At 37.3% G+C, this 12,420-nt stretch overlaps 1 protein-coding gene across 2 annotated transcripts in view; it reads left to right on the top strand.

Annotated features, from left to right (window-relative positions):
* The window catches only part of uhrf2 (ubiquitin like with PHD and ring finger domains 2), a 147,193-nt gene that overhangs the window by 121,043 nt on the left and 13,730 nt on the right, over positions 1-12,420 (top strand). For both annotated transcript variants that reach the window (XM_088910809.1, XM_088910808.1), the window contains 3 exons: positions 5,911-6,020; positions 10,270-10,456; positions 11,518-11,641. In XM_088910809.1, the coding sequence (XP_088766935.1) occupies positions 5,911-6,020; positions 10,270-10,456; positions 11,518-11,641 (421 nt within the window). The remainder of the gene's footprint in view (positions 1-5,910; positions 6,021-10,269; positions 10,457-11,517; positions 11,642-12,420) is intronic.

The raw sequence follows: 12,420 nt of genomic DNA, 5'->3' as shown, positions 1-12,420 counted from the left end.
TCACTAATTGCATTAATGAATGACCTTGGACAAGCTGTAAACTCAAAAGTATTACCCTGGTCTACATTCTTTGTAACCATCTTTGTAAACGAAAATACTTTATTTTTTCATTGACAAAAGGTAACACCACACCATTTCATTGATCTGATCATGCATTCGTTTCCAATCATACAAAGTATGCCTTTCACATGCTCATAAAAGATATTAATTTAGGAACATAAACATATTACTGAATGTAAACTGTACTGTATATTGCTGGTCTTGGTAGTTTAAAGAAAAAATACACACCAGTATTCCATTTCTCCCTAAACATTTTAAGCATCAAAGTCTTACATGTGGTTATTTCGGAAATGTTTTTACGTGCTCCTTCTGACCATATTACTGTAGGTTTATATACTTTATGAAAATTGATCGTTTTAACCTTTTCTGAGAATACGCTCGTTATAAGATTAAACAAAAGCATACTTTTAGAATTGGATTAATAGGGAATATAATATGGATTCATGTATCTAAATAAATTAATAACGGTATAACTATATTCATGCACTGTTGCACAAACAAAGTATAAGACTTTTCATTGATATGCCCTTGTCACATGAGCGCCTTGTGGTGTGATAGGTTAAGTGATGGACTGATAACCTGGAGACTGAGTTTTCCAACCCAGCTGTCACTCAGTTTTCTTTTAACAAAGTGCCAAAATCATTCTCGAACTTCAAGCTAACTTTACTCCAGTAAACACCTGATCGTCTACTCTAACGATTTCAGTGCTTTGTGTATATTCTAATCGCAGTGGGGGCAGGGTGTGTGGGGACAGGTTACTGTTTTCACAGCCAGCACTCCCGCAGAGAGAGAGAGAGAGAGAGATGAAAACCGTGCAGTGCCAGGCGAATGCACAACATTAATGTAGGGCTTTCGGGCTCTCGTGGATTTGCGCCCTACACGCTGCGGTACTGCTGTGTACATACAGTACGAACATGTTGTGATATTTAGAAATATAAAAAATGTCAATATAATGCCAATAATACTTGCTATTTCAGTTTTTCAAAGAAATGTTTTTGTTAAAAGAAAGCTAGTAACAGCTGGGTTTAAACACTCAACCTCCAGGTTATCAGTCACTTAACTTATCACGCCACCAAAGCACTCATGTGACAAGTGCATATCAATGAAAAGTCTTATACTATTGTTTGTGCAACAGTGCATGAATATAGTTATACCTTTATTAATTTATTTAGATACGCGAATTCATATTATATTCCCTATTAATCCAATTCTAAAATTATGCTTTTGATTAATCCGATAACAAGCGTATTCGCAGAAAAGGTTAAAACGATCAATTTTCACAAAGTATATAAACCTACAGTAATATGGTCAGAAGGAACACGTAAAAACATTTCCGAAATAACCACATGTAAGACTTTGATGCTTAAAATGTTTAGGGAGAAATGGACTACTGGTGTATTTTTCTTTAAACTACCAAGACCAGCAATATACGGTTTACATAATATGTTTGTGTTCCTAAATTAATATCGTTTATGACCTTCAGATGCATTATGCCACTCTTCTTTTTATGCTCAGCTACTAAAATTTCCCTTTAGTTGTAAAATTCCATCTAAATATTCAATACTAAGCAGATTAAAACGTGCACAGTAAAGAGATTAAATGATTAAATCTTTCCACTACCGACCAATGCACCACAAGTGCCGCTGTTGGTCATTTTGGCCAGCTAATCACTTACGTACTGCGGTACGGTACAGTGACGCACGTGTAGTTTCCCGAGGTACAGGTTTGTACTGCTAACTTTGAATAGCTGCATCTGTATGTGCCTAGTTCTAGACATGATGTCATACAACCATCTTACATCTTTGATTCTGTACGGATCCATGTTTGTGTGATTAAAGGAAAGTAGCAGGATTACAACCCTAGAGAAAAACCCTAATACTGAGGACAGGGGAGAGTGTGAAGCAGCATAAAATAGGCTGGGGTAAATGGGCTAATTGGGAACTGTGCTGGAATGCAAGGTGGAATGACGAGTGCTCCAGGGGCATGGCGTAACATTACCCCTGTCCCCATGGGCGGCTCCCAACGCCCCAGAGGATCGATTGGAGAGATGCCAGCGGAAATCAGCAATTGGTTGTGGATAGTTTGGTCAGAACAGATGTATCTACCTGGTGGGCCAACATAGAGACATACAATGGCATGTACAGCAGCACCAGCAGCCATGGTTGCAGCAGGCTATAATGTAAGGTGTGAGTAGGCTAGGCTGAAGTAATAGGTCTTCAGTCTGGATATGAATACTGAGATTGACTCAGCGTCCCGAACATGGGATGTTCCATAAGCTAGGGGCCCCGTAACTAAAGGCTTTACCGCCAACTGTTATTTTATTAATTCGTAGAATATGAAGAAGACCTGCATTCTGTGAACTAAGCAGGCAACTTGGATGGTAAACATTAATAAGTTCCATTAGATAAACAGGTGCCTGACCTCTGAGAGCCTTGTAAGTAAGTAGAAGGATTTTGAAGTCCACCCTGTACCTGATAGATAGCCAATGAAGAGAGCTAAGTATGGGGGTTATATGGTTGTACTCTCTGCTCCTAGTAACAATTCTAGCTGCTGCATTCTGAATTCGCTGTAAGGTGTTGAAAGAGTAGTGGGTGCTCCCTGATAGTAGGGCATTGCAGTAGTCTAACCTGCTGTATACAAGAGCATGCATTCATTTCTCTGTGTCTTGAGTGGAGAGAAACTGCCTTAGTTTTGCAATATTTCTTAACTGTAGGAAGTATGTTTTAGATACTGTTCTAACATGAGAGTCAAATGAGAGCCTTGTGTCTAATATGACGCCTAGCTTGCATGCTTAGTCTTTAAGGCAAATTTTTAAATCCTCTGAGTTAGGTGCTGAAGGTTGCAGATAAAATCTTGTACAGATGGCACCTGGATCTCTGGAAGGGTATCCAGGAAGAGAGAAGAGGATTGGTAGCCAAGAGAACACTGAAACGGAGACAAACCAGTGGCAGTGGTGAATAGGGAATTGTGGGCATATGCCGCCCAGGGGAGTAGGGAAACCCAGTTGTCCTGCATGGAAGAGATGTAAGCTCTGAGAAAAGTCTGAAGTTCTTGATTAGTACGTTCTATTTGCCCATTAGCTTGAGGGTGGTATGCAGAGGTCAAGGAACGGAGGCTCCAAGAGCTTTGCAGAAGGCATGCCAGAACTTGGAAACAAACAAAGGACCCTGTCCTTGGGGATTCCATGGAGTCTGAAAACATTCTGAATGAAAAGGTTGGCCAGTTCCTGTGTGGTGGACAAAGAGGACAGGGGAACGAAATGAGCAGATTTCGATAACCGGTCGATGATAACTAGGACAATGTTGCAACCCTGGCTGACAGTTAGGTCAGTGACGAAGTCTACCGAGAGGTGGCTCCCGGGGGGCTCCGGACTGGGTAGAGGTTGAAGCAATCCAGGGGTCTTAGTGTGAGGAGTCTTGATTCTGGCACAGATAGTGCATGCATGGACGTAGTGTCCAACGTCCTTCTTAATTGTAGGCCACCAGAAGTCTCTAGAAATCAACTCAAGAGTGTGTTTAATACCGAGGTGTCCAGCAAAGCAGGAGTTGTGTACCCACTGAACGACTGCAGACCTGACCAAGTTGACCACATAAAGTCTGTCCAGGGGACACTGCGGGGGTATGGGGTGGGCCTCCAGGAGCACGTCTTACTATCTGTTCAATATCCTATCTTACGGCAGCCAAAATCCTGCTGGGCAGGACAATGTGCTCCAGGGGTTGTTGCACATTTGGAGGTTCATGGAGGCATGATAGGGCATCCGATTTGAGGTTCTTGGTACCTGGGGTGTAGGTAATTATGATATTGAACCTTGAGAAAATTAAAGACCATCTTGCTTGCCTGGGACAAAGATGTTTAGCCGACTGAAGGTAAGACAGGTTCTTATGGTCAGTGAGAATGAGAAAAGAGTGTTGTGCCCCCTCCAACCAGTGTCTTCATTGTTCAAGTGCCAACTTGATGGCTAGGAGTTCACGATCTCCGACACCGTAGTTCATCTCAGCCGTGGTCAACTTTTTTAAAAAAAAAGCACAAGGATGAAAGATGCCTTTGTCCCCGTGACACTGAGAGAGAACGGCCCCGACACCGTGGCCTGAGGCGTCAACTTCAACAACAAAAGGAAGGGTGGGATCCAGGTATTTCAGAAGAGGAGCAGAGGTAAAAAGGCCCTTTAAGCGTTGGAAGGCATCATCGGCTTGAGGGTCCATTTACCCTGTTGTGGACAGACACATTTTAGAGGCAATAAAATAGATACTGGACTAGAGTTTCAATTTGAATAGACAAATACCAAAGAAGAAACTAGTAGATTCCTTTCAGGAACCGTCGTTGACATTTATCAACCTGGCACACAAGAAAGTTAGGATATGTACCTGGGAAATATGGATAAAATGTAATTTAGTACTTACAACTTACAAAAAGAGTCTGTATACAGAGACCAGGCTATCTTCAAGTGGTCACCATATACAGTAAAATGAGTGTCAGGTTTAAACCATTTCATAATAAATGCATGATTTGTAGGAGACAGCAAATGTTATTAGATGCAAGATTTTAATTTTTAATAAAAAGTCTGTAATACAGTGTAGGTGCTGTTGATGAAGCCATGTTGAAAAACAAGAAACTTTCAAATTTAACATTATTGTGCTAGAGCATATTAAGATTGATCAGTTTGCAAAAATCTTCCTGTTGTTATGCTGTCTGAGATGTCACTGAATGAGAAAAGGGTGCATTTTCATTCTCACTTTTCATGCTATAGACCTTACAGTTCACACAGACGTTATGCACATCTTTTTAGATAAATCTGGTCATAATAAGATAATGATATAGCCCAGATCTGAGTTGTCTATGGGGCCTAATTTGTTTCAAGAACACACATCTCGAATCCTTAATCCTTTCAGATGACCCGTAAGTTTATGTTTTAAATTTTTTTACCAGGTAAGTTACCGGAGAACAAATTCTTGAGTACAATGAGAATCTGGAGAGTATTAATTTATACAGTATGCAATCTGAGTGAAGTTCTTTGCTCAAGCCTCCAGTAGCCCTGCTATGATCCCTAAGCAGCCCTAGCAGATTTTAGAGAACATAAGATCAGATGGCAGTTTTTTTAACTTTGTAGTCCATTATTAATTCTAGCTCTATTTAAGTGTTAAATAAATGTATTTGATGTGTTGGTATGTGAATTCTGTTTAAAAAGTATGTAGCAAGATTGATTTTTTTTTAAACTAAAGATGCCATATATTTTCATACTCAAGAAACTATTCCAGTGACAGAAAGACTATTTGTATAATTTCATTTGAATATTTGCATAGTTGTTACTTTTTCCCAGTTCTGAGAATGGTCAAAAAGATGCCAAAAATAAATATTCAATTCTTTCTGGAATGTAAGAGGAAACACTTCACCTTACCTTAATAGCAAAACACTTTGCTGTGTGTTTATTCTTAGCTTTTCATGAACACTTTAGATCACCTACATTATTTTTATTCTAATTATACGTATCACAGGGTGAAAGCAGTTTTGTCTTGTGACTGTTCCTGCTTCTCATAGTGACTTAGCTCTTTTAGCAACAGCAACTGGTGAGCAACAAGCATGTGTGTTTACCAGTCATAAAAATTAAATTGAAGAAGTGTTTTCTGTAATCGTTATATTTCCCTAACATTCCCTCTTTGCCAGGCTTCAGAGCAGATCAGAAAGTGATATGATACCAAAATTGAACAGTACAGGACACACTAGGAAAAAAAAATAAATTAAAAGGCAAACATTTTAACCACTCATTTAAGTCCTCTTAAGGTCGATTATGTTATTACAGTTTGTAGTGAAGTTTGCAATTGACATATGGTGTTTCTCTGTTTTGTATTTCAGAGGCCCTGATGATGTCATTAGTGACTGCAAGCTCCTCATTGTGGAGGAAATTTACAAGATTGAGAAGCCAGGGGCACCACCATTGACATCTGCTGATGGGCAGTTTAAACGTAAGCCTTCAGGGTGTTGTTAAAGAAACTCTTGTTACTATAGAAAAGTGAGTAGCACTTTTTTGAGAATTTGCTGTTGAAAGATTAGTCAATCCCACAGCCAGTAATAAATTAATGACACTAATGTATCACAAAGTGGCTGTGGCATGTCTGGAATCACATAAAATCATGCCAACATCCAAAGTGAAAATGGAGTGTTGGTTGCAATTTACACATTGAATTAATAAAGGACAGAGTGTTGTCTTGCCTTTATAAACTATTTTGGTTGCTGTCCCAGAAATAAATTTTAGGTTTTGCATTTATGCAAGGAAGTCCAGGATGCCCTTTTGACATTCTCTCAGGCTGTTTAATTCAGCTTTCATTTATCATTTTACTTTTGCTGTTACTGCACAGGACAAGAGATTAACACTGCTTCTGTCCACAGATAATATGATCATGCAGTGGAAATTCTATAGTTGTTTTTCTAGTTCATTATAATAAAATAATTAAATAATAATATAATTTTTTAAAAATTGATGGATTCATTGCAATTCGTTGTAGATGCATTCATTGGAAAATTCCATTATTTTTTAATATTACAGTATACTAATCAAATAATTTAGGTCACATATTAAAAAGAAAAGAGTGCTTAGTATAACCAATTTTTAAAATTTAGTACACTGATGCTTCTGTACCAGTAGCTTATTACAATATTTACATGCTTTTGAGCTCATACCAAGGTCAGCATAGAATTGATTAATGATTCTGAAACATTCAAAACCCTTAGAGAAAGAAACAAAATATACACTATTAGAATACTACTAACTAAAACAATAAAACAAATAATTCTATTAAAGTCTATTCCTAATTTGTTGTAACGTCTGTCAAGTTTTGTTGTTCTTTTGTGCGTTTCAGAACACTAAAGAAATATTAAATATGTCCAGAATATGTTTGGAAGGAACACACCCTCTGATATTTTATAAATCACTTTTATAATCTAGGCACAAACAAGAACAGCATGCTTATGATAAAAAACAAACTCAAAAGACCTTGCAAACAAACCCAGTCAGTGGTTTTCTCAGTGATTCTGCTTGCACCTGGTAAAAATGAACAACTGTAAATGATAATTTACTGAAACACTGGGAGTGTGAGTTATGTAGATGTACAGTATATACTGTAGATGAGGTAGCAGCTGAGGTATGTAGATGCATGGTAAAGAAAACTTCATCTTCTTCACCTACTGGAAACCTTTTTATGACAAAGCCCATTTGTATAAATTGTATTAGAAAACAGTTGATTACTTTTGAATAAGATGAGTACCAGTAAGGATCTACAGTGAAATTCAAAAATATTTAAACATGAATGTAAGAGGGGAGAATCTAAAGAAATTCTGGAAGCCAAATAATCAGAAACAAAAAGCAAGAAATAAAAGCTCTTGATTCAGCATATGATTATGACATAATTGAAATCACAGAAGCATGGATGAAAGATTATAACTGACAGCCGAATATTGGATTTTGTACCATACTCAATACACTATAACCTTTTCATGTTTTTTAAGACTGTGGTCCTGGTCCTGAAGAAAGATGGGAATCCAGTTTTGTGTGGATTTCAGATCACTCAACAGCGTCTCAACATTTGATACTTACCCAATTCCCAAAATTGTTTGAGAGACTAGGGAAAGCCACTTTCATCAGTACCTTCAGCTTGTGTATGGAGTATTGGCATGTACTGTATACCAGTGCATCTATTACAAGCTTAGGTGCAGTTTTGCTACTGGGAGAGGAGGAGAATCAAAAGCTCGTCTTATTCATTAGCAGGAAGCTCTTGCCAAGGAAGCTCAGGTATTCTGTGGTGGAGCTGGAATGCCTGACAGTTAAAGGGGCCCTGGACACCCTTAAATCTATTGGCGATCCAATGATTTTACCGCATAAAGGATAATAATGCTCAGATTTATCAGTGGTATCTGTCTCTCCAGCCCTTCAATCAGGTTATGGACTTCCTCTCTTGCGGTTGTGGACTTTCCTTCCTGCGAGAATATAAGAGGCGGGGGGGGGGGGGTTAGGTTTAGGGTTAGGGTCAGATGCTCATCCCTACAGCTTCATTATTCGTTTTTGTACAATTAGAAAAGTCCTCTTACCTTAAGGTGTGGTTGGGTGTGTTACATTCAGGGTATTGTCAGGAATGTGAACTTGTATGTGAGCTTCTCAGATTCCCTAATATAGAGATACAGATTAGCCCAGGAGTCTGAGTATACTACTGAATGAGTTAAAAGGTTAAAACCAGCTATTATTTTTTTGTGTTTGAATCATCTACTTTTTTTTACATTTAATCAAAAGGTTAAAATCTATGTTCTTTTTGATTTCTCATTCAATCAAGAAAATCTTTCCTTAATATTTTTAAATATTTTTGGTATTTTTTATTTTTTTAGTTTTCTTCCTTTCAAATTTGTGGGGAATTTGCCTCCACTGTTGGGACAGGGGCAATTTTTTCATGAGTCTCTCTCCCTTGATCATTGCGGGGGGACAACATCATCAAAGTAAGACCAAGCCAAAGAAAAGAATAGTGCAGTGGAGGCTAACACAGTATTACAACAGCAAAAGAAGAGTGATCTATGAAATGAGGTGTCTCAGACATAATAACAGAAAACTTGGATGATGAAAGAGAAGTAGCTTTTATATTAAGTGATTATTTCACTCACGTGTTTACAAAAGAAATAATTTACAACATGCCTCAGGATAACCCAGGACAAGGTTGTTTAATTAAATATTATTATTAAAGAATCATCAAGATAAATCTCCAGGGTCTGATGATATTCTATCCATTGTACGTAAGGAAGATGTTATTCATATAATGCTACAAATTCATTAGCAAAACCCTTCCAGCAATTATTTTAAGCAGTGTTGATACCCACTGGTTAGAAAATTGCTAAAGTAATTCAGAAGAAGTAATCCAAGAAGACATAATCCAAGAAGTCTTATGTCTATTATATATAAGGTTATGAAGACAATAATTAGAAACTAGAAGATAATGTGTCAGTGGGGATTTAGGTTAAATAATTTGTTAGAGAAGTTTGAAAAGGCATCAGTAATCAACATACAAATAGATACAGTATATTGTATGAGAATATAGCATGAAATATTTAATATGTTAGAATACTTTCTCACAAACAGTAATTTCTTCATAGAAGATTCTAAAATTGTAAGCAATAGTCATTCAAGGTCATTCAATGAATGGGAACTGGTTAATAGAACGACAAATATCAGGGATGAATTCTCGGGGTGTTGTAAACAATCGAGTACCATAAGAATCAATAAACCACCGCTCTTATTTATATCAATGATCGAGACTGTGGAATAGGTAGTAAACTAGTAAAACTTACAGTTGATGTCAACCTGTTTGGTTATATAGTTAAAATGTAGAATTTAATTAATTAACAGAGTTTAAATAAAGGGAATGTGTTAAAATTGAACTATGCACTAAAAAGATCCTGTTTAGCATGCAGTGTACAGTAACAGTAAAACTCTATACAGAAGTCACAAGTAGAAACAACATAAGAGCCTTCAATACCTCAAAAGAGGTACTTTTTATCTGGAGGAAGCTACATAGTCATATTGTATCAACTTGTAACTCTTAAGGCCTTCTCTCTGTAACCTTTTGTACTCTGACATTTTTAAGTCAGAGTAATAGCTGGTCCCTATGTTCTACACTCTAAAGTATTCAAGAAATTATTCACTTGCAGCTCCTTTCTGTTTACTGAAATTTGTACAGTAGTTAGCAGCATGAAAAGTTGTATTGGGGAAAGAAACAAATCAGGCCGATTGCAATTTATTGGATTTTTTCATTCTACACCAATAAAAAAATGCACATATCACGCCCAACATGTCAATGTAAAAATATATTGATTAATAAAAGTAATTAAACAATGAAAAGGTCATTTTTGTCATGTTTCGGTGTTACTATTAAAATATAAGGAAAAGTTTTTTTGAATGTATATTCTTAGTGAAATGCTTATCAATATCCTTGTCATTGTCAGAACTATTTCTTGAAGTCAGTCTTTGCAAATCCTTGTTTACAGATTTATAGATGTTTTGAGGGGAACAGTCTCGGGGGTTGCAGTAAAATTCCTGGTTGGTTTTGTGCATTGTAAAGAAAATACACTGTTTTTCTTGCCCTTTTATTCTGTTATGCATTCATTTTTCTTTCTTCTTCCACCTTCTAGTGCAGAGGCCCAGAATGTTCATAACATTGTGTTTGTGTTCTGCTCCAGGAAAGAGCGGGCCGGAGTGTAAGCACTGCAAGGCTGACCCAGAGGCAGAGTGCCGGTTCTGCTCATGCTGTGTGTGCGGAGGGAAGCAAGATGCGCACATGCAGCTGCTGTGTGATGAGTGCAACATGGCCTTTCATATCTACTGCCTGAACCCGCCTCTCTCCAAGATACCCGAGGACGAGGACTGGTAAATCTTGCTCATGTTATCAACCAGAAGAGTTGCTACTAAAGCTCAGGGCAATAACAATGGGGAATCTTAAGTGCTGTTGGAGTTCTATCAGGACTGATTTTACTTCTGTTATGTGTAAGATTATGGGAACTTTTCAATTCAGTGAAATGTGTCAAAGAAAATGTGACGGTATGTGACTATTTTCCACCGAAATAACAAAAGTTTAGTCTACTGCATTGGTTCTTTTTGGTTCTGGCCAAGACTTTTTAATTAGTCCAGTGCAGATTTTTGTGGTTTCATTTAAAGCCAAATTTATCTAAAAATATAATGGGACAAGTAATAGGTTTATTCCATGCTGAAGAGAAGAGAGAAAACACAACGTTTCGGCCGTGGAGCCTTCTTCAGGTGTGAGAAGGAGAAGGCTCCATGGAGCATTGTGTTTTCTTTCTCCTCTTTTCAAATGGAATAAACCTATTACTTGTCCCATTATACTCACACACTCACACCAGGGAAAACTAGCCCTGGACACTCACACCAGGGCTAGTTTTCACAGAAGCCAATTAACATACCAGTATGTTTTTGAGCTGTGGGAGGAGAACATACATGCTCCACACAGATAGCACCCCAGGCTGAGAATTGAACCTTGGGCTCCAGCACATGATGCCATAGATTTAATGTTAATTTCATTATTTAATCATTGAGAAAATCACTTGTTCCTCAGGTGAATTTCTCCACATATAGTATATGTAATATTGTCAGTATTATCCCAGAAAACTCAGTTTTCTGTATTTGAACTGCATAGCATAAAAAAGTACATGAAGATGCAGTTTGAAAGTAAGTTTAGTTTTGCAGCATACCCAAGCAGAATCATAAATATACAATATCAGAATATAATCATAAAGGCAGACAGAATCCATTAAATTTAGAAGTTTTACATCTAACAAAGAAAAAAAATAAAAAACGTGTTATAAATAATTGTTAGAATTTAAAAAATGTTGGGAGAACCATTTTTAAAATTTTGCTGGGGACAGTCTTCCTGTTATTTGCACTGCTAAGACTTTCATGTTGCCTTTTTGAAGGTACTGCCCTACTTGCAAAAATGACACCAGTGAAGTTGTGAAGGCAGGTGAAAAACTGAAGGCGAGCAAGAAGAAGGCCAAGATGCCCTCTGCACACACTGAAAGCCAAAGGGACTGGGGCAAGGTGAGTTTGTGATGTAAATGATCTGTGGGTGTGGTTATAGACCGTCAGCTGTGAGCGCTGCTTGATCTCTTTACTGGTATCTGTCCACTCCAATAAACTTTGAAATTGTCTCACCATTTAATGAAACATTGTGTCTCCCTAGACTCATTGATGGGAAGAGTTAAACAATGTAGCATTAAAGCTGGCATCTAACAACAGTTGTACTTTAACAGCATATTATTTTGCAGCATATTGCCTAGCTATTGTTATTTTTAGTTATTATATATTTGTCAGATGCCTTTGAATAGCTCACTTTTACAGACAAAATGTTAATTTACCAAGTGAAATAGTCATATTACTAATAGTTGGATAAATTGTAAACTTTTGTAAAGTACAATATAGAAGATACAATTAAAAGACTACTGCTATAGAATAAACTTGACAAAAATACAGTTATGAATAAGAATATGTAAAGACTGCAGAGCAATTCAATCTTGACGTTGGCAATAGAGGGCAGTAGGAGTTCAGACCACATTCTTGTAGTGATAGGGCTTAAGAGATTAAGTGCTGCTGAAATGTGTACTGTAGCTCCTATACCTCTTCTGCCATTTCTAATATTGCTTAGTATAGAACTCTCTCTTTCCTTAGCCCAGGTATTTAGTGATTTCTTCATGAGGGTTTGGGGGCATATGATATGGTAATAACTTTCTTATGCATGAAAAGAAAATGAGGAAAACAAACCATTAATACTAAGTCAGCCTTGATATTGACTCATTTCCTTCCAAGCAGAGCTCTTGAAG

The sequence above is a fragment of the Atractosteus spatula genome, chromosome 3 (genome assembly GCF_055471065.1).
Source record: "Atractosteus spatula isolate fAtrSpa1 chromosome 3, fAtrSpa1.hap1, whole genome shotgun sequence".
In the NCBI taxonomy this organism is placed as follows: domain Eukaryota; kingdom Metazoa; phylum Chordata; class Actinopteri; order Semionotiformes; family Lepisosteidae; genus Atractosteus; species Atractosteus spatula.
This window is presented reverse-complemented; position numbering and strand designations above follow the sequence as displayed.